We start from the raw sequence: 23,066 nt of genomic DNA, 5'->3' as shown, positions 1-23,066 counted from the left end.
CATCATCACTCCAAGATCCTGAATCTCATCCACTTCCTGAAGTACAGCTCCAATACAATATGTAGCCTTATGTCTCTGAATCCCAAAGTGTACAACCTTGCATTTTTTAACATTAAAACTGCATCCCCCCACTCATTTGTCCAAAGCAAAAGTCTATTCAAATCTTCCTGTAGAGAAGTAACATCAGCACTACTACTGATAATTCTACCTACCTTTGCATCATCATCAGCACAAACATTTGAAGATCACCAGTCGGTCCATATGATATATGATTTACAAAAACGTTAAACAGCAGGGGCTCAAGAGCAGAACCCTTGGGCATGCCATTGGTCATCCTCCTCTTATAAGACACTACTCCATCATACACAACCTGCTGGTATCATTCAGAGAGCCAATCTCTGTTCAATCTAGCCAAAATATTATTCATTCCTATCCTCTGCAGCTTGTACACCAACTTATCATGTGGTAATCTATCGAATGCTTTTGCAAAGTCCAAGAATATCACTGTGTATGATTCTCCCATATCCATTACATTCGTCACCTTATCATAAAAGGTAAACAAATGGCTAAAACAAAATCTGCTCTTCAAAAACCCATGCTGACCATCATAGAGAATTTTATGTTCAACAACTGCAGATACACAGACCAGTCTATAACTGGAAACTTCTTTATTTGAACCATGCTTGTGAAGAGGTATTATTTTCCCTCCTTTCTTGCTTCGGAACTTTATCCACTACAGGAATCACGACTCTTCTATCTCTGCTTGTCAGCATCATTCTAGGTATTGCAGCAATCCTCTGGCTACCTTCAACCACTATTTTAATTATCACCTCACAGTCTCTTGCCTCCCCCCACTTCCTCTAGTCAATTACTCTGGTAGCCAATAACTTTCCATCCTAAATAAATGTTCCTCCAATAGAGTATGCAGCCTCCCATATCAATGTATCCCAAACTTCGAGATTTTATATTTAGTTGAATTAAACTAATAGCCCACTTATTGGCCCATTCTGTTTATCTTATTCAAATTCTCCTGAAGGGCTACCACATCTGCACTATTACTAATAACCCTCCACAACTTCATATCATCTACAAACAAACTCCTTACACTCCAATGAGAGTAGATATTCATTTGTCATGGTCACTAATATATAGGTTAAACAATACAGGTCCCAATACAGATCCCTGCAGAACTGCCCCCCCCCAATATCCTTATCACTGCTTGATACCATACCATACCACTCCCTACTACACAACTTTGATAACTATCAGATAGTTAATCTCCAATCCAATTTCACTAATCTGATATCAACTTATGGGGCATCTTGTCAAATAATTTTTGAAAATAAAATTGAAAAAACAGGTCAGTCTCTAAAAAGCTAGGTCTTCATTTTCATTCAAAACATTGCTTCTCTTTCTCTTGCTGCTTCTTCTCTTCAAGGATTAGGCATTTGCCATTTCTGGCTTTACTGGTCTTTCCATCTCACCACTGGTCTCTCTCTCTCTCCATCCTATTAGTCTATATCTATCCACTTCTTTTGGTAGCCAAAAACTTTCCATCCTAAATAAATGTTCTTTCCATTTCTCTGTATATTCCTTGATCTTTTCATTCACATTATAAATACAGTAAAACCCCAAAGTTACACGGTAAGTGGGACCAACAAAAAGCGCACAAGTCGAATTCGCGTAACTCGGGGTATAATTTTGCATGTAATTTATATATACAAACATACAATTGGGACCAAAGGTTTAGAAAAACACCTATATTTTTTAAGAAATATATTCATAATTGTACTTTTTCATACATAAAAAAAAAGAAAGTTATTTCAATGGCGATGGTTTCATAAAATCTAATAGATTCATCTAATGGCATAATGTCTTTTTCTTGTCACGCAAAATTTCTTCATAGCAAGCTAATGATTTTTTTATTCCTTGCCTTGTGGCTACAGTTTGTTCCTCATTAGAATCTACGTCCTTCAAAATCTGTAAACCTTTCTTTTATAATTGTCCTTGCTGTAGATTCCTGTAGATCGAACTTCTTTGCTAGCTCACAAATTTTCATTCCACCATCAAAATCCTTAATAATATTGAGTTTTGTTTCAAAAGTCAATGTTTTTCTTTTCTTGCTAGCTGTAGAAGAATCGGACTTGCTTCTTTTGGACGACATTATTATTTTTTATGCGATAAAATTTTTATCAAGAACATAACATTAAACAATCACAAGGTTTGTAAGACTATAAAAATCTTGTATGAATGGAGACCGCGTGAAACACGTCAGTGCTTGTTCACAGCATGTGCGACACTGGTGAATGCGGCCGGCACCTGAAAGATATGACTAATGGTGAGGCGTGAAGTGGGACGGGAATACATACATATAAGAAACCGCGTAACTCCTGATTCGCCAAGTCGGGGTATGACTGCATCTAGTTCTTTTCTGTCTTCATTTCTATATGGTCCAATTTTGTGCATGTTTCTGAACCATATAATAGAGTGGGAGAAGCCATTACTTTGTAAAATTTCAGTTGAGTTTCTCATCTTGTTTATATTTTATTCAGTGTCCTTTTAATTGTTCCACATATTCTCTGAAATTTTTTTCATTTTTTCATCTATATCTTTAAGATATGTTATTATGCAGCCTAAATAATTTAATAGAACAGATGAAACAATTTTTTTTTTCTATAACTATTTTTGAACTAACATGATCTCAACTTTTAAATGCCATGACTAGTTTTCCTTTGTGAGATTTTTAAATTGTATTGTTGGCTTATTTTGATTAATTTGTCAACTGATTTTTGAAGGTCATCTTCATTGTCTCATAATATAACTTGATCATCTGCATACACCATTGTATTGATAACCGTTTTTCTAGTTAACTAGATACTTTGCTTTATTGTTGTTTTCCATATTTTAATAATCTGATTAATATATATATTAAATAGAGTTGGAGATAAGCTACAACCCTGTCTGACACCATGATTTATTTCAATCTCTTCTGTTAATTTATTAAACAAACTAATGTATTTTTGTATCTTTATTTAAACTTTATATAGCTTGTATGAAATGTAATGGATATCCTTGTTTTTTCATTATATTCTCTGTTTTTCTCTGTGTATTTTATCAAAAATACATGCTGACCATCATAGAGAATCTTATGTTCACAACTGCAGACACACAGATGTCTCTATAACTGAAAACTTCTGTTCTTGAACTCTGAATCTATAAAGGCCACATGAGTCTAAATTAAATTCTCATCTGTTTTCAATAATTCATTTTAACACATAAATATCATCTTATCTATATTATTATTATTACATGCCATTTCCAGGGAGTCCAATGACTCATTGAGGGCAGGCACCTACTCTACAACTCTGCCTCCACCACTCAATTCACCAACCACAATGAACTGCAACTGGAATTATCATCTACACCAGCACCATCTACCGCCCACCACCTCTAGTATTTTCACGGACAATCACAAACATCAATGCCCGTGGTGGGATTCAAACCCACAGCCTTTTGGCTGGAGAGTGGATATGCTAACCAACCAGGCTGGCCATTATATTATATATAATATTAATAAATATTAATATTATATATATTAATTGGTCCGCACAATTATCCTAGTGGCTATGCGCTTCGCAACCATATGCCTGGGAAAGGAGTGTTCTGGGTTCGATTCCTGTCACCAACATGAGGAGCTTAAGGATCTTTCTCAGACATAGCCAAGTTATAATAAATTTAGTTTAATCCTTTATCCAAGTGAAAGCAAACAAAGTTTGCACCTGAAAATATCTTCAGGACTGAAGATGGTGTTGTACTATCTTACTTGGGTAAGTAGTACAACACCCTGGCAACTCGTAGCAAAGGTGGAGCAAGCTACCAACACTCTTATCCCAGTATCTCCCATAATGCTAAACACATCTCCTTGCAGATATGTATAATGTTATGCATTAAGGGATTGGCCACTACCCACTGAGGTCTCTTCAGTGGGAGCCAGGCACAAAGTTGGAGATACCAGGCAGCAGCAATAGCAAGGTCATCTTTACCTATAGGAGTTGCCAAAAAGTTTGCCACCTTTCTATTGCTTCTGCCTGGTATCTCTAACTCTGGGCCTGGCTCCCACTGAAGAGACCTCAATAAAGGTCGAAACTAGTCTGGGTAGTGGCCAATCCCTTAATGCATAACATTATACATATCTGCAAGGAGATGTTTTTGCATTATGGAAGATACTGGGATAGGAGTGTTGGTAGCTTGCTCCACCTTTGCTAGGAGTTGCCTGGTGTTGTACTACTTACCCAGGTAAGATAGTACAACACCATATTCATTCCTGAAGATATTTTCAGGTGCAAACTTTGTTTGCTCTCACTTGGATAAAGGATTAGATTAAATTTATTATAGTCTAACCAAGTGAAAAATAAACTTTCAACATAGCTAAGTTAGCCAGTTTTTGGGTGTGGACAGAAGGATTTTTCTGCCCCAGTTTATCTTGGGTTTTTCCTCCTGCAAGCAGGTAAACCAACCCCATGAACACATGCAGCTACACCCATAGAGTATACCAGGAGGTATAGGGCTGATCACCTTATCCTCAGAACAGGTACGACTTAGATGGGCTTAAGATAGCTCCTGTAACAGGCCAGTAGGCCTAACACGTAGAAGGGAGAAGAAGAAATTATTTGTTTGCAATATTTCTGTCTTTTTTTCAAGATTTTACTGTAAATATTGTAACCTGTATTTAATATTTCTCCTTATAGATAACCTTAGCTTTTAACCAATATCTGATGAGACCTCACATTTTCTCCAACAGTTATTGATTTTAACAATCAGTGATGTAAATATTTTCCACCATATTTCCAAAGCTATGTATTTATGCCATCTAATCTGGTTGATTTTCTATTTTTTGATACCTTTATTGCTTCTCTACCAGAACTGATCTCTTCATTATTTTCTGTTATTAAATTTGGGTCATACCATAAATTTTTTATAATGCTCTATCCATTGTTTCTCTTATATTACGTTGATTTGTGCTGTATCTCTTTCATTGCTGTTTAATTTCCTTAATATTTTGTAGACTATGTCTTTGTCATTCATGTATGTCTTCTTATATTTTATTATTATTATTATTATTATTATTATTATCCCAAGACCTCATTGAGTCAAAGACTCATCTGGGAGGTCCTTTTATCATACACACATCTCATCATACCGTATCTTAAACACACTCAAACTCCTTGCAGACTCCACACACTCAGACAAGGCATTCCAATCATTCACAACTCTGCACTAAAGAAACCTGCCTCTCACTCCCCTACTCATACCCTCTTTATACAGTTTCCAAGGATGACCTCTGGTTCTTCCCTGATCTCCCACTATTCTCTGTAGAACTTCTCCACCATTGATCTTATAACAACTTACCAACTTGTAGGTCTCTATCATATCTGCCCTTCCTCCTCTCCACCAGACTCTGCAAATTACATGTTCTCAATCTTTCCTCATACTCAACATTCCAGAGGTCAGAAACTACCTTAGTCAGTTGCCTTTGGACCCTTTTCAATATCTCTTCATCCTACTGAAAACCCGGTGACCAAATCTGGGCACAATAGTCCATGTGTGGCCTAATCAAAGCCTTATACAACGGAACAAGAATCTCCCTACTTCTACATGTCAGTGTCCTCCGCATCATTCCCAGAAGCCTTTGTGTTGTATTCACAATTCTGGCGATGTGTCCCCTAAATTTTAGATCCTTATCCGCTATCACCCCCGATCTCTTATTTCCTCTACCTCCAACAATATATTCTCACCAAGCATAAATTCTGCATCCCATCTTTGTTTTCCAAATTTTAAAACCTTACATTTTGCAACATTGAACTCACATCACCATTTCCACGCCCAATCACTCAATTTATTCAAGTTTTCTTGCAAAGCCACAACATCACTACTCTTTATGGTTTGTCCCAATTTTGCATTATCTGCAAACAACTGAATATCTCCATCCAAATCTTTGCCAATATCATTAATATACAAGTTAAACAGTTATGGCCCTAGAGGCACTCCACTAGTGACTTTCCTTTTCCTGGATACCGCAACCCGATAGACAACTTGTTGATACCTATCAGATAGCCAGTCTCCAATCCAATGCACTAATCTAACATCCAACCCCATCTGCCCTAGTTTGACTGTCAACTTATCATGAGGTCCTCTATCAAAAGCCTTTGCAAAATCCAATTATATTACTGTGTATCCTTCTCCTCTGTTCAAGGAAGCAGTCACTTTACTGTAATAAGTAAGTAGATTACTAAAACATGACCTCCCTTTAGCAAATCCATGCTGTCCATCAAAGATAATACCATTGTTGTCAACCCAACTCTGGATCCCAGTTCTCACAAGCTTCTCCAACAACTAAACCACAACACCTAACACACAGATAGGTCTATAGTTTGATGCTTGAGTTAGATCCCCTCCTTTATGAAGTGGCACAATCTTCCCTCCTTAGGAACTTGACCAAGTCCAAGACTCATATTAAAAAAAATATGTCAAGGTAGGTGTCAACTCCTTTGCACATTCCTTCAAAATATGCGGTGATTTACATCTAGTTTACTCAACTCCCCATATACCTCTTGCTCACATACAATCAGTCTCTCCTCCCCATCATCAACTGCTCTCAATCTCTCCATGGAGTCACATTCACAAGATTGAAAGATCTTTATGAACTGCTCATTAAGTATCTCTGCCACACATTCTGCAACAGATTTTTCTCCAATCAATGTCATCCTTCCATAATCATTCTTTCTTTTGCTGGCTACATATCGAAAGAACTCCCTAGGATTATTTTTGGCTTCATTAGCTAACTGCTGTTCATACTTCTCTTTAGCTACTCTCACCAACCAAGTCACCCTCCTTGCCTGGTCTTTGTAGACCTCATGAAATTGGTTATTTCCACTTCTCTTATGCTGCCTTCAGATTGCCCTTTTTCTCTGTATTGCATGCTTAATCTCTTTATTCATCCATCTCACACCTACCTTATTTAACCTTCTCACCCTTGGAATACATTTAGACATTGCATCTACTAGATAGTTTTTGAAAATTCCCCAAGCTACATTGTTCTCTTTTCCAGCTAACTCCTCATTTCATGCTACACACACAAGCTGTCTCCTAAGCTCTTCATAATCACCCCCCCCCTTGTAGTTCCATATATAGCCTTTTCTCACAGGGGTCCTCGCACTGCTGACAACCACCCAGGTAATCACCTCATGGTCACTCTCACCAATTGGTCGATGATTTGGCACCTCATTTATAATTACATCCTCTGATGAGATGACCAAATCCAAGACCCTTAATCCTCGTGTGCCCTCTGTTAGATACTGTCTGAGGTAGTTATCCCTCAAAAACTCAAGAAACTCATTTTCTTTACTTCCAGTTGATATCTCATCATTCCAGTCTATATTGCCACCCATAATGATCACCCTTTTCTTATTTGCTTGGCTAATTTGACTATACATTTCACTATCACCACCATCCACATTACCTGGTCTATAACATCATCCCACCAAGTATTTGATTCCATTCACCTCTATCTCGCACCACATTGCCTCAAAATCACTGGCACCATTTCCATCTTGCATTTCTACTTTGTATGGACATAACTCTTTCTCTATCATCAATAGCACCCCCCCTCCTTTTTTACCCCTTCTATCCTCATGAAACACATCATATCCTTCCATCTCTATTCCTGTCAGGATGTCATCCTCTTCCAACCATGTCTCACTTATTCAGACAATCTTTGGGGGTGAACAGACAATTAGTGCAACCATTTCATCTGCCTTGTTTCTTATACTTCTAACATTGGTATACAAACACAACAGCTCATTTCTGGATCTACAGCTAGTTCCACTGATACCACTCACTCGATGTGATCTTTCCATGCTAGACCATGAGGCCATTTCCCTTTCTGTCCCTTTATTAATAAATCCGTCTCAGAATCTTCGTGAGCTATCTATACTACAGTTTTAGTACAGATATAGAGTGTTGGGCAGATGAGGGTAATGTCTATATTTCTTTTGTATTAGAAGTACAAGAGGAGATTGTGTTTCAAATACTGAGTACTCCAGATGTCAATAAGGAAGTGGGACTGGATAGAATTTCACAAGTATGTGCTAAAGAATTGACAGCTCCATTCACCTAGCTTTTCAATGCAAGTCTGGCCAATGAAAAGATAACTAAGAAGCGGAAGGAGAGTAAGATAGTGCCATTTCATAAGGGTGGTAGCAGACTGAAAGTGACAAATAATAGATCAGTTTGAGTTTCAATAGTAGTTAAGATCTTGCAGAAATTAGTAAGGGACCATATATAACAGTGTTTCTCAACGTTTTTTGGATCATGCCCCACCTGAACATCTCAAAGATTTTGAAGCCCCCCACCCCTAGCATAATAGTCAGCTAAGTTCTAAAAAAATATAATATAAATGTATATTTTCTAATTGCCCCCCAAAATATTCAAATTGCCCCCTGTGGGGTGTACACCCCATGTTGAGAAACACTGATATAGAGTGTTGGGCAGATGAGGGTAATGTTATCTGTGAGAGTCAACATGGATTTGTTAATTGGCACTCTTATTTTAGTAATATGATTGCCTTTTATAATAAAGTGACAAGAGTAGTTGATGAGGGAAAGGCATATTCTGTCATATACCATTTGACAGGGTACCACATGGAAAGCTGATATTTAAGTTTAGGCACATGAGTTTACATGTCAGGTTAGTGAAATGGATTCAATATTGGCTATCTTATAGATATCAGAGAGTTGTGTATGAAGGGTGGTTTTCCTAATACTATATTTTATAATATAGTATTAGGAAAAATAATTTTTGAAGTATAAGAAAAAGAAAAGCCTCTGTAGTTCAGTTGATACAATGTCCCTTGGTTGGAAAGATCTGGGTTTAAATTCCTTTTGAGACACTAAGAATCTTTAAGGTGACTTAGTCTCATAAGGATGTTACAGGGTATTTCTTTCCTGAAACCCTATTTTTATATATATCTTCTGCAACTGAGATAAGGTTGCCTGAAGAACACATAACAGACATAACAGACATAATATTAAACAGGAATTGCATGCGAAAAAGAGGCTATGGAAGAGATATAAGGAGACAGGTGAAGAGATGCATGAGGAATATAAGACACAGGCCAGAAGAGTGACTAGCGTGGTAAGGAAAGCGAAACTGGAATATGAGAGGAGATTGGCCCTAAGATACAAAGAAAATCCTAGGGAATTTTTTAGCTATGTGGCCAGTAGGAGGAGAAATGACTGTGGAAGAATGATATTGTGGGATAAAAATGGGAATAGAGTGACTGATGCAGAGGACAGAGTGGAATTGTTCAATGAACAATTTATTGAAGTATTTCATCCTAGAGGAGTCAGTTTTAATGCTAGAGGGATAGGACTGGTTTGAGGTCTGGAGGTACAGGAGGAGAGTGTGTTTCAGATACTGAGTACTCTGGATGTCAGTAAAGCTGTGGGACTGGATAGTATTTCACCACGAGTTTTGAGAGAATGTGCTATGGAATTGACAGTGCCTTTAACGTGGCTTTTCAATGAAAGTCTGGTTTTGGCAAAGGTGCCCAAGGAATGGAAGGAAGGTAAGATAGTGCCATTGCATAAGGGTGGTAACAGACTGGAAGTGTCTAATTATAGGCCAGTCTGTGTGTCATCAGTAGTTAAGATCTTGGAGAAAGTAGTGAGGGACCGTATACAGCATTGGGCGGATGAGGGTAATATTATCTGTGAGAATCAACATGGATTTGTGAAAGGACGCTCTTGTTTTAGCAATATGCTAGCCTTTTATAATAAAGTTACAAGAACATTAGATGAGGGAAAGGCATATACTGCAATTTTCTTAGACTTGGCGAAGGCATTTGACAGGGTGCCACATGATAAGCTGATATTTAAGTTGCAGCACATGGGTCTGGATGTCAGATTGGTCAACTGGATTCAGGATTGGCTGTCTGATAGGTATCAGAGAGTTGTGTATGGTGGAGCAGTTTCCAGGAGGCAGAGGGTTACAAGTGGGTCCCACAGGGCTCAGTACTGGGACCTATATTGTTTAACCTTTATATCAATGACATAGCCAGTGGTTTGCAGGGGAATATTCAGTTGTTTGCGGATGATGCGAAGCTGGGAAGGATTATTAGTAATAGTGCAGATGTGGTAGCCCTGCAAGAGGATTTAAATAAGCTAGATAGATGGGCAAATGAATGGGGGTCAGTTTAATGCAGCAAAATGTAAGGTCTTGAGGTTTGGGAAACATCAATGGGATGCTGCATACTCTATGGGAGGAGTTATACTGGAGTAAGTAGGGGAGACAAGAGATCTGGGGTTGATGATTGATAGAAACCTGACGTTTAGGGGACATATTGCAAAGGTGGTGAAGGTAACACAGAGGATTGCTGCTATTATGAGAAGGACACTGACCTGTAGAGATAAGAGGGTTATCATTCCGTTGTATAAGTCTCTGATCAGACCACACTTGGACTATTGTTCTCAGATTTGGTCCCCAGGATTTGAAGGGGATAAATTAACTGTGGAAAGGATAAAAAGACAGATGACAAAGATGGTTTCAGGACTGTACAAGGATAGTTATGAGGATCGGCTGAGAGAATGTGGACTGCAGAGTTTGGTGGATAGAAGAAGGAGAGGTGATATGATTGAGACTTTTAAACTGTTGAGAGGTGGTTACAGGGTTGACACTGGGGAGTTCTTTCGCTTGGTTGAACAGCAGGAAGGAGTGATGACAAGAGGCCATCCCTGGAAATTACAAAAGGAAACTGTGAGCAAGAGGGTAAGGAGTGGTTTCTTTGTGTGGAGGGTGGTTGAGCCGTGGAATAATGCATTGCCTGATGGAGTGGTGGGAGCGAGAACGGTCAGTGAGTTTAAAGAGTGGTATGATAGACTGTGTTTCTCGGGGGGGGGGGGGGGGACCTCCCCTCGATGAGTCTTTTGACTCCTTGGAGGCCTGAATAATAATAATAATAATTATTCCTATCTGCATAATCTGTTATGTGTTCTTCAGGCTATCTTATCTCAGTTGCAAAAACAAACAGAGCATTAATTAGGTTTCAATGAATACAGCTTACTTGGCCATGGTTGATCATTGAATCTGACACACACAAAGATAAAGTAAACTAGTATTGTCAAAGTAAGAATCGTGAAGATCCTGATTATTCACACACAAGAAATCAAGACTGCGGAAAATATTGTATAATAACTGCATATTCTGATTTAACAACCATAAGAGAGAATGACTTACCAGCCAGGATTTTCAAACATATTCCTTAAGATAGTATGTGATATATGGCAGTTGTAGTATCCCATACCTATATAGGATCTCCATTTCTTATTCTTTTGAGCAATTGACCATAAATAATCAATTAATTCTTGTTCCCCTAAAAAAAAAAAAAAAAAAACACTATATTTTAAAGAGCATTTACAAATAACTAACAGAAATCAGTTCTGAACAAAATTTATAACATTCTAAATTTAGTATTATTCTAGTTCTTTGAGTCACAGGACTCATTATTATTATTATTATTATTCAGGCCTCCAAGGAGTGAAAAGACTCATCGAGGGAGGTCCCTCCTAAGACATAAAGTCTGTCAAGACTCATCAAGGGGAGGTCAAGATCTCTACACTCACATGCAAATACACTCCTCAAAAAAGGAGTGTATTTGCATGAAGTGGTATGTTCCAGAATGAGCAGGGAGACTGGAAAGTGATATGTGGTAAAGTGACTAGAATAGAAAATGTTGGAGTTGGTAAACAGAATAGCCACAAAGACACAGAAATTGTTATGTTTGTATATACAGGGTGTTCGGGATAAATTTGTCATATTTATAATTAATTATATTTTTCCGTAAGTTACATGTATTAACACACACTTCTCTTCATTTAAAAGTTTGGACCCTTCTTCATTCATATACAAGATGTCAGAAAGGATGGATAGCTGGAACCCACCTGAATCATGGAAGAGAATAACTTGTATCATGATGATTCGTGCCTGCCATCAAAATAAGGATATTACGACTGCTGCCCAATGCTCCCTGAATACAGTAAAAACAATCAGGCATGAACTAGAGACTTGCAATGGTGACTACGAGGATGTAGCAAGAAGAAAGATCCCTAGCAGACGATCTGATTGCGTTCGTACAGCAGAATTCCTCGCAAATCTGCAGGAACAGGTGTTGAAGAACCCTGGCATTGGAATTCGGGCTTTGTTCGTGGAGTTGCTAACTGTAGTCAAGCCCTGGATAACAAGGGTAGCCAATGGTAGGCCGTATGTATGGCAGCAGGATTCGGCCCCTTGCCACACCTCTGGGAAAAGTCAAAAATGGTTGTCTGAAAATTTCTACGACTTCACCAGTCCAAATGTTTGGCCTCCAAACTCCCCAGACCTTAACCCCATGGATTATTTTGTATGGGGCGCAGTTGAAAAAGACACCAATCGCACTTCCAGTAATACAAAAGCCCAGTTAATGGATAAAATTAAAACAGTTTTTGCGGCCCTTCCCAGGGATACTGTAGCATCAGCTTGTTCAAGGTTCCGAAGCAGAATTGAAGCTGTGATCGATGCTAATGGTGGTTATTTTGAGTAAATCTTGTTGATAGTATTGTAATTAACTCTGCCTGTAATGTTTTTTGTCAATTCATTAAATTTAATAGATACAAAGAAGATTTTCTTTTTCCTTACGAAACTGTCAAATTTATCCCGAACACCCTGTAAATGTAAGGAGCATTCAAAATAAGAGAGCTGAGTTTGTTGCATTGATTGAGTCAGAATGCCCAAAAGATAATTAGTATAAGTGAAACTTGGTTGTCTGAGGATGATGTGATGTCAGGAATAGAAATGAAAGGATATACAATTTTCTGGAAGGATATCAAAATGAAAAAGGGGGGGGGGGGAGTACTGTTAATGATTGCAGAGGAATTGTGTCCACAAAGTGTGGAAATTGATAGTACATGTGCAGATTTTAAATCTATGTGAAGTTGAAATTAACAGGCTAGTATATCTGATAAGATGCTGTTATACACCAGGGAATGTAGAGATTACCAATTGTGAAATCTTTATGCAAATTAGATGGGCATATAAAAAAAAAAGAAGGTGATCTGATCCTGATGTGAGACTTCAATTACAGGAATATAGGATGGGAAGAGGAGATAGTGTACAAGAACAAGGAAAGTGATTTACTGAATTTCTGAGGGATGAATATCTTAAGCAGCATGTGACTGAAGCAACTGGAGGCATTAGTGTTTTGGACTTGGTGATAACTTCACAAGATGTAGTTGTTAATGAGGTATTGATATTGCTGCCAGTTGGTGAGAGTAATCATAAGGTACTTGTTTCAGAAGCAGTGAAACAAAAAGAGGTCACTGCCAAAAATGGATATATGTGGAATTTAAAGATGGGTGATTATGGAAAGCTCTGTAGTCAACTAGTATCAATACTTGGGGTAGATGAGCTGTGCAGAAAATATGCTGACAGTGCATGGAAATTCATAAGGCATTATCTAACACAAGCAATGTATAACTGCATACCAAGGATTAAGCAAGTAAATTCCAATAGAGTGAAATGGATGAATAGTGAAATCAAGCAAGCTCTGTTGGAAAAGAAAATACCATAAATGAGGTACAAGATGTTGGCAATCGGATCCATGAAGAGTATAAAGCGCAGGCTAGGAAGATGATGAGCAGGATAAATAAAGAAAAAAGTGTAGTATAAGAAGAGACTGGCAGGTCAGGCCAAGGAGGGTAACCAGTGGCATGCCACAGGGTTCTGTTCTTGGCCCCCCTACTGTTTAACTTGTTTGTAAATGATATATCATGTGGACTGACTAACTGAGGATCTTCAGTTGTTTGCTGATGATGCAAAGTTGGGAAGAATTAAAAGTAGCACTACTGATGTTAATTCTCTTCAAGTAGATTTGAATAGACTTTTGACTTAGACAAAGGAGTAGGGTTGTTTTAATATTAATAAGTGCAAGGTGTTGCAGTTTGGAGTGCAAATATGCAAGGCTGTGTACTATATTGATAGTGCTGTACTGCAGGAAGTGGAAGAGATTAGAGATTTTGGGAGTGATTGCTGACAGTAGACTGAAATTAAGAGGGCATATCACAAGTGAGGCAAAGCCAACACATTGCAGTGCTGTATGATAGGAAGTACTCTAACATGTAGGGATAAGGAGGTGGTTGAATCACTGTATAAAGCACTGGTCAGACCGCACTTGGACTAATGAGATGAGATTTGATCACTTGGTTTCCAATGTGATGTGAAAACATTGGAGAGGATCTAGAGATAAATAACTAAAAGTGGCTATGGAGAGAGGATGAAGAAATGTGGATTGCAGAGTTTAGATATGAGGAAAAGAGGTGATATGATAGGGAAGTTGAAGTTAGGGAATTTTATCCGATTAATCCAGAGTGAATTATAAAAAGAGTAGAAAGCAAAAAGAGAAGAACCAGAGTCCATTCCTGGAAGTTATGTAAGAATGGGGTGAAGAAGCATGTAAGAAGTAGATTTTTTTTTTTTATATGGAGTGTTAAGAATTTTAAGATTCAGTGTGATAAATATGTTGTTAGTTGAATGAACCTCCCTCATTGAATCCCAACTCCATAAAGTGTGCCGTAATAATAATAAGGCCCAATTTCCAGTAATTACTTCAATACTTGTTCACGTACTGCCTTGCACTACATTTCCCAGATATTATTATGATATAGGCCTCTGTGGAGTCACAAGACTCTTTGTCAGAGGCCAACCCTAGAACACAGTCTTTATCATACCATTCCTTGAACCTATTGACTATTCATGCTCTTGCTATCAGGCAATGAATTCTGCAGTTCAACCACCCTGCTTGCAAAGAAACCATTCCTTACTCTCTTTTTTTAAAAATTATTATTTGTGACATCTCCAAGGAGTCCGAAGACTCATCGTGGGAGGACACCTCTTGCTCAACTTTTTTTTCATAAGTTCCAGGGATAGCCCATTGTCCTTGCTCCTCTTCCATCAAATGAAAGAACTTCCCAGTGATAACCCTGTAACTACCTCTCAGCAGATTAAGTCTCAATCATATCACCTTTCCTGTTTCCCGAACTCTGCAGTCCATATTCCCTTAGCCTATCCTCATAACTAACATTCTTTGTTATCTGCCTCTGCACTCTTTCCATGGTTAATTTATCCCCGTCTTGGGGACCAAATTTGAGCACAACAGTCCAGGTGTGATCAAGGATTTATAAAATGGAATGACAACTCTTATTTTTGCAGGTCAGTATCCTCAGTACCTGTAGGTTACGTTCACCACTTTGGCAATGTGTTCCCTGAATTTCAGGTTTCTATCAATCATCAGCCCAGATACCTTGCCTCCCCTACTTCCTCCAATAGAGGATGCAGCCTACCATCGATACATCCCAAACTTGCAGACTTTACATTTAGCTGAATTAAATCTACTCCATTCGTCTGTCCAGTTTATTCAAATCCTCTTGCAGGACTAACACATCTGCACTATTACTAATAACCCTTCCCAGCTTCACATCATCTGCAAACAACTAAATGCCCACCCCCCTGCAATCCACTGACAATGTCACTAATATAAAGGTTAAACAATATAGGTCTCAGAACTGAGTCCTGTGGGACCCCCTTATAACCTTCTGCTTTCTTGATACTGCTCCCTCATACACAACTCTGATACCTATCAGACAGCCAATCCAATTCACTAACCTGATATTCAAACCCATGTCCTGCAACTTATATATCAGCTTATAATATAGCACTATCAAATACCTTTGTAAAATCCAAAAAATTGGCAGAATATGCCTTTCTCTCATCATCCACTCTTGTCACTTTATAAAAGTGAATCATATTACTAAAACAAGAATTTCCCTCATCTGCCCAGTGCTCAAAATGATCCCTCACTAATTTCATCAAAATCTTTACTGATGAATAAGCTGGTCTATAGTTTGACACTTCCAGTCTGCTACTAACCTTATGCAATTGCACTATCTTACCCTCTTTCCACTCCTTGGGCACCTTTCCCATGCACCAGATTTTCATTGAAAATCTGGGTCAAAGGAGCCATCAGTTGCTTAGCACATTCTCTCAAAACTCATGACAAAATCCCAAGCAGTCCAACTGCTTTGACATTCAGAGTACTCAGTATTTGAAACACACTCTTTTCTTGCATTCTAAACCTCGAATCTGCCCTATCCCTATTGTATTAAAACCTATTTCTCCAGGATGAAATACTCCCATAAAGTGTTCATTAAACAACTCCATTATGCCTCTTGCGCAGTCACTATTCCCATTTTTATCCAACAATGCCATCCCTTCCACAATCATTTCTTCTCCTACTGGAGACATAACGAAAGAATTCCTTATGATTTTCTTTGGATCTCAGAGCCCATCTCTTCTCATATTCCAATTTTGCCTTCCTTGCCATATTAGTCACATTCCTGGCCTAAGTCTCATATTCTTCATGCATATGCTCTTCACCCCTCTCCTTATAATCTCTCCCATAACTTCTTTTTTACCTGCAGTTCCTGTTTGATATTTTGTCATCCACTTTACACCAAATTGTGTTCTCTTCTTCACTTGCTATTGTTGCTAATAAATAATCCTAAAGTTCTAAAGTACTAATGATATCTCGCCCTTCCAATTCTTTCATCCATGGAACTGCTCCAAGCTGATATCTAAGACTATTATAATCACCTGCCTTACAATTCCACATACAGAGGAGAGGGGAATAGAAATAGAAAGGAATAGGAACTTATAAGTTACTAAAAGGATACTATAAGATTGACATAGAAGAAATTTTTCAATACATGGGAGTTAGGGGGAAAAAACAAGACATCATCCCTGGAAGCTGTCTAATAGTGTGGCTAGTAAGGGTGTACAGACTAGTTTTTCTTGGAGGGAGCTGAATGAGTGGAATGGGTTGCCAGAGTGGTTGTGTGCATCTCAATGTAGAATAGGTTTAAGGAAATATATGTCAGGTATTGTGTTAATGAATAGAGTGGGTTTCTCGCAGTGAGTCTCGACTCCATAGAGTGGCCATATAAATAATAATACATACTTTTTTCTTTGATACTCCTGCATGGCTATTCATCTTCCAAGTCAAAACCACATGGTCACTCTCTCCAACCAGGGACAGAGATGCCATCTCAGTTATAATGCTATTAGAGCTGAAATCTAAATATAAAACTCTTGAATGTCATGATATCCAAGTTCCTTCTAGTACATGTTGCCTAAGACATTTGTCAAGAATTCCAGAAATTCCATTCCCTTACTATTATTACTACATGCAGTTTCCTCTTCCTAATTTATACTGCTGTAGTTAAAATCTTCCATAAGAATCGATCATTCTTTTTGCACTCACCAAGCTCAACTGCCTAAACATCTCCTGCTTTTCATCCTCTATGCTCCTTGACTTATATCAACACCCCACTAAATATCCTATCTTGCCCACTTCTACCTATCAGGTAGAGTTGGGCAGGACAACTTTATAGTCTATCAGATTATATTACACACACACACACACACACACACAAATAGGCTACTCTCTAACTTATAAAGTTGGTCACATCACCTCTTCCATCTGCCAAGCTTGCAAACTGATATAAGGATAATTCATTGCAAAAATTATGGAAACAACTACCATGTTAGAGAAAAACTTCAGTTTAATATAAACCAAAATAATCAAGCAATATTTTTGCCCTCGTATTAAGGTCATCATCTGAAGTATACACACATACACAAAGAAACAAGCTGCAGTACAATCTCCATGGTATGCTAAAATTACATTGATTTGGTCAACTGTTAAAATTACTGGCCTGACCTCTGGTGAAAAAAAAAAAAAGCCCTTACTACATCAACACTAGCATCCTGTTATATTATTATCTATCTGGTTACAAAAATAAATTAAGGTAGAGAGTAACATGTTAACAAAAGGTACTCACATAAGTATACATATAAATTAAACCAAACAGTATGGATGGTGGCCAACAAACTTTGATATGAAGTACTGCAGTTTCAAACTAGACATCACTGGTGCAAAAAAAGTTATGTGATTTCTGTTGTCACTGGGGATTTCTTATGTGATTTCTGTTGTCAGAGCCTCTGCAGCTGAGTTGACACTATGCCCTTTGGTTGAAAGGACAGAGTTCAAATTCCATCTTGAAGAACCTCAAAAGATTTGATCCTCTATCAGGGTTCTTTAAGTTAAGGTGCATTAGTTGGTCTCAGATGGAAATAGCAAGGATTTTGATCCTGAAAATGCTGATATTTTTATCCTGCAATAAGCAGCAAACTAATCCGAAGAACAAACACAATTTACAGACATACCAGATGGTGTAGACGGGATTAATTTATCTTCCCTATTATATGTAGATTTCTAAGAAGCTAAATTATTCGACTATGACATGCCATTGAGCCTTACAAAAAAAATAGCATTTTGTTACTTGTATATGAAAAATATGACTTCTGTACTGATTTAGCTCTTAGTATTGATATATGTATATCAATACTGAGAGCTCAATAAAAGTCACAACTGACTGGGTATCTCTCTCTCTCTCTCACACACACTGAAGCGTGCTATGAATACTTCTTTTCGAATGTGTGTAGAAAGAAGTGTCCATGATGGAATACTGAGACAATTTGATGAAAATCATATGCCTCCATTTACAAGTAATACTTTGTATACAACATTTTGTTTGCTCACACTGTGTAAACGATTAAAACAATAATATAATTTCCTATGAAGTAAAACAGTCTCAGAGCCAGTACATGCACTGTCATTTCCCACCTCAGCCCTCCTCATGAAAACTTGTCCATGGTGGAGGTGACTTCCCAGTATTGATAAAGGCCCTTTTAATTCCTTCTTTCTTCACTTTGAACCAGTATTTATCACTATTTCTCTTGAGTCTCTGCTATCATGATTTCCAGACCACCACGAATGGGACTAAATGCTGTGTTTACCATGTTGTGTTACACATGGACATCTAGAAAAGAGAGAGATCCTGGTAGTCTTAAAATACTTTTGACTGCTTACACATACACAAAAAAAGCATTTTGCTACATGTATATGAAAAATATGACTTCTGCACTGATTTAGCTCTCAGTATTGATCTGTATATCAATACTGAGACATCAATAAAAGTCAAAACTGAGTGGGTGTTACTTGGCTGGATCCTAGATGGCCCAGACAAGATCAATGAGCTAATAAGCTTGCCTGTAAAGATCAGTTTTACAGTAAATCTTCTGCCTCAGTGTCCAGGGCTCAATGCTTCTGTGGAGCTGATATAGCATCGAAGGCAGCCCTGGCATTCCACTTTTGAGCACATTAATTGCTTGCCGGTTAATAAGCATCCACATGTGGCTCCATGGTGAGCGGGGAGCTCTGGGGTCAAACAAAATCTCTACTATGAATCCTTTATCTTCAAATTTTTCAAGGGCCCTTACAAGGCTCCCAACCAAGTATACTAATACCGTAGATACACCATCCGATAACAGAAGTAAGAAACAAGACATCTGATGCCAATATCAATGTACCGGTGTTTCTTATTTATACAACAGATAAAAAGCCAAAAGGGAAAATGTCACCCTTCCTTATTCAAAAGCAATCAGGACTGGCAGGAGCTGCCAAAATAGTTAAGAAACAACATTCTGATGATAGTTTTCTCTTGCCACCTAACAAAATTTTCCATGTTGTAAGGTTATTGTCTATATGAGAGGGTACTATCGATATAGTGATCTCTCAATTATCTGACATTCAAATAACCAAACCTTCAATTAGCCACTCTTTGAGTGTCAGCCAACTTCTGATATGGCATCATATGTCTTCAGCAACCAACCTTTCTATTATCTGACCAGTAAACGGAGTTTCTGCTGTTATGGAATAATTGAGAAATTAGTAAAAGACCTGATCAAAGAACAGTAAAAATGTGAAAAAGGACCAGATCTTGCAATTTAGTTAGTGAAGTATATTTATAATTGATATTTAACTATTTATACACTATACATTCAACTGAATTCATCTATAATCCCCATGGGATAACTTATAGCTTGAGAAATACATTAGATCTGATAACTTCTGCATCTCTTCCAGTTTGGCCAAATGGAATTGAAAAAAGGAATCCAGCTAATACTGCAAACATTAAAGTTATTCAAGAAGATGACTTCACTGTTTGAGAAGATGGACTTCAAAAAGCTGAGCAAGTAATAAGATCCAAGCAGTCAGTGATTTTCAGAATATGAAGACATTAAAGATGACAGATGAATGTTACTGAATGAGATAAGGATATATTAAGCCAGAGAAAGACAAAAACACAGATTCTAAATTTGACATGGAATAATGGATAACACAAAGCGATATTCTGTTGGAACATTTCATACCAAATTTCATTTACACCAAATAATTTGAATAGTTAAGGCTGTACACAGTAGTTGTTGCAGTTGATATCCAACAAAAACAACATAAAATTTATACAACAGAAAAACAACAGATAAACAAACTATGCACATCAAACTAATGATGTGCATAGTTTGTATACTGCTAATACTGAAGTGGATGTAGAAATCATTGTTGTTGGTAACATTTGCTTAAAAAAAAAAATAAAAATAATAAAATAAAATAAAATTAAAAAAAAAAAAAAAAAAATGGAGTGACATTACAGTTATTTTTAATTTTTTTTTTTTTTTTTTTTTTGTTAATTTTCATGAACAGATTAGAGAGTGGAGATATGCAGCAAGATTAATTTGTTGTCCATATAGAAAGTATCCAACAATTACAGTATTATATGGCCTGTACATTTCCAAGCTACCGACAATTGTCATAGAGAGGTGGTGGGGTTTTTCCTTCCCAGAAACTTTTTTTTTTAATCTCTCAGTGTTAAACAAACAAATCATCCAGAGATAATAGATTTAGTTTAATCCTTTATCCCAGTGAGAGCAAACAAAGTTTGCGCCTGAAAATATCTTCAGGACTAAATATAGTGTTGTACTATCTTATCCAGTAAGTAGTGCAACAACAAGGCAACTCGTGGCAAAGGTGGAGCAAGCTGCCAGGCACTTCTAACCCAGTATCTCCCATAATGCAAAACACATTTCCTATGTGGATATGTATACTGTTATGTACTGTTATGCATTAAAGGGATTGGCCATCTACCCAGACTAGTTTCGACCTTTATTGAGGTCTCTTCAGTGGGAGCCAGGCCCAGAGCTGGAGATACCAGGCAGAAGCAGTAGCAAGTCATCTGTGCCTATGGGAGTTGCCAAAAGGTTTATCACCTTTTTTAAAAAATTACTCTGGATTTAGAGAAAGATGTTGAAAATGTATTTATCACTAGGTTAGACTATAATAGATTTAGTTTAATCCTTTATCCCAGTGAGAGCAAACAAAGTTTGCGCCTGAAAATATCTTCAGGACTAAATATAGTGTTGTACTATCTTATCCAGTAAGTAATAGTACAACACTATATTTAGTCCTGAAGATATTTTCAGGCGCAAACTTTGTTTGCTCTCACTGGGATAAAGGATTAAACTAAATCTATTATAGTCTAACCTAGTGATAAATAAATTTTCAACATCTTTCTCTAAATCCAGAGTAATTTTTTAAAAAAGGTGATAAACCTTTTGGCAACTCCCATAGGCACAGATGACTTGCAACTGCTTCTGCCTGGTATCTCCAGCTCTGGGCCTGGCTCCCACTGAAGAGACCTCAATAAAGGTCGAAACTAGTCTGGGTAGATGGCCAATCCCTTTAATGCATAACAGTATACATATCCACATAGGAAATGTGTTTTGCATTATGGGAGATACTGGGTTAGAAGTGCCTGGTATCTTGCTCCACCTTTGCCACGAGTTGCCTTGTTGTTGCACTACTTACTGGATAAGATAGTACAACACTATATTTAGTCCTGAAGATATTTTCAGGCGCAAACTTTGTTTGCTCTCACTGGGATAAAGGATTAAACTAAATCTATTATAGTCTAACCTAGTGATAAATAAATTTTCAAAATCATCCAGAGAATACATGCAAATGAGAGATATAGTGATTTCATCACTTCCTTTGTCTGCAATTCCACAAGATTGCCATCTATCCATAATTTGCTAGAGTACATGGCCTGTACATTTCCAAGCTACCTACAATTGTCATACAGAGGTGGTGGGGTTTTTTCTTTCTCAGAAACTTTTTTTTTTTTTTAATCCCTCAGTGTTAAACAAACAAATCATCCAGAGAATACATGCAAATGAGAGATATAGTGACTTCATCACTTCCTTTGTCTGCAATTCCACAAGATTGCCATCTATCCATAATTTGCTAGAGTACATGGTGCACGATTACGCACCAACTGATCAGAATGCTTCCTGATGCATAACTGCCAAGGTTCAGCCTTATGCACTATATAGCAACCAACCAGCTTGTTTAATGGCACAAGGATAGTTACAGATATACTATGCCAAAAGCTTGTAATACATTAAGTGCTTATATAGATCTAAAATCTGTGTAAGTGTGTAGGCCTCAGATTACAAAAATGCTTGAAATAAGGACTGTGCTAATTGGCAAAATGAGGGCAGTTGTTAAAATGTTAGTGATGGATAGTTCAGAGTCACAAAATTCATATATAGGCATGTTATTGTCCTTCAAAAGGGAGTGAGGGAGATGACTATAACTTATGTGAAGCTAAGCAAGAACTTCCTGTTTGAATCCTGCACTGACTAGACTGCCATAATTTCACACTTAATTTGGTAGAGCTTATCATTACTCTCTCCCTGTTCTAAGATAGCTACCACTGGGATAGGAGTTTTTGATAATCTGTATAGTATAGGCAGATGTATGAGAAATGAGCTGACCTTGCTTCAGAATCTGCAGCCTCATTTCTTTAATACAAAATGAAATGGATTCCAACAGAATACATCAAAGTGTAACTTCCATAACTGAAAGAGGAGGCATTGGATTCAAGAGAGCACCAAATGTTGCTGTAGCTCTAGATTTCTTATTGCCTGAAGAGAATTTTGCAAAGTCTGAATATGTTATACAC

General features: G+C 37.6%; 1 protein-coding gene across 1 annotated transcript in view; it reads right to left on the bottom strand.

The window, feature by feature from the left end:
• LOC150095455 (glycine dehydrogenase (decarboxylating), mitochondrial) overlaps nt 1-23,066 on the bottom strand; it is a 649,342-nt gene that overhangs the window by 517,199 nt on the left and 109,077 nt on the right. Inside the window, exon 3 of the mRNA XM_090410555.1 lies at nt 11,293-11,428. Coding sequence (XP_090266681.1) covers nt 11,293-11,428 — 136 coding nt within the window. The remainder of the gene's footprint in view (nt 1-11,292; nt 11,429-23,066) is intronic.

The sequence above is a fragment of the Typopeltis vanoorti genome, chromosome 20 (assembly GCF_054136105.1).
Source record: "Typopeltis vanoorti isolate ZY-2024b chromosome 20, IOZ_Tvanoo_1.0, whole genome shotgun sequence".
NCBI classification, from domain to species: Eukaryota; Metazoa; Arthropoda; class Arachnida; order Uropygi; family Thelyphonidae; genus Typopeltis; species Typopeltis vanoorti.
The sequence above is the reverse complement of the archived record's forward strand: the minus strand, read 5'-3'. Positions and strand labels throughout refer to the sequence as shown.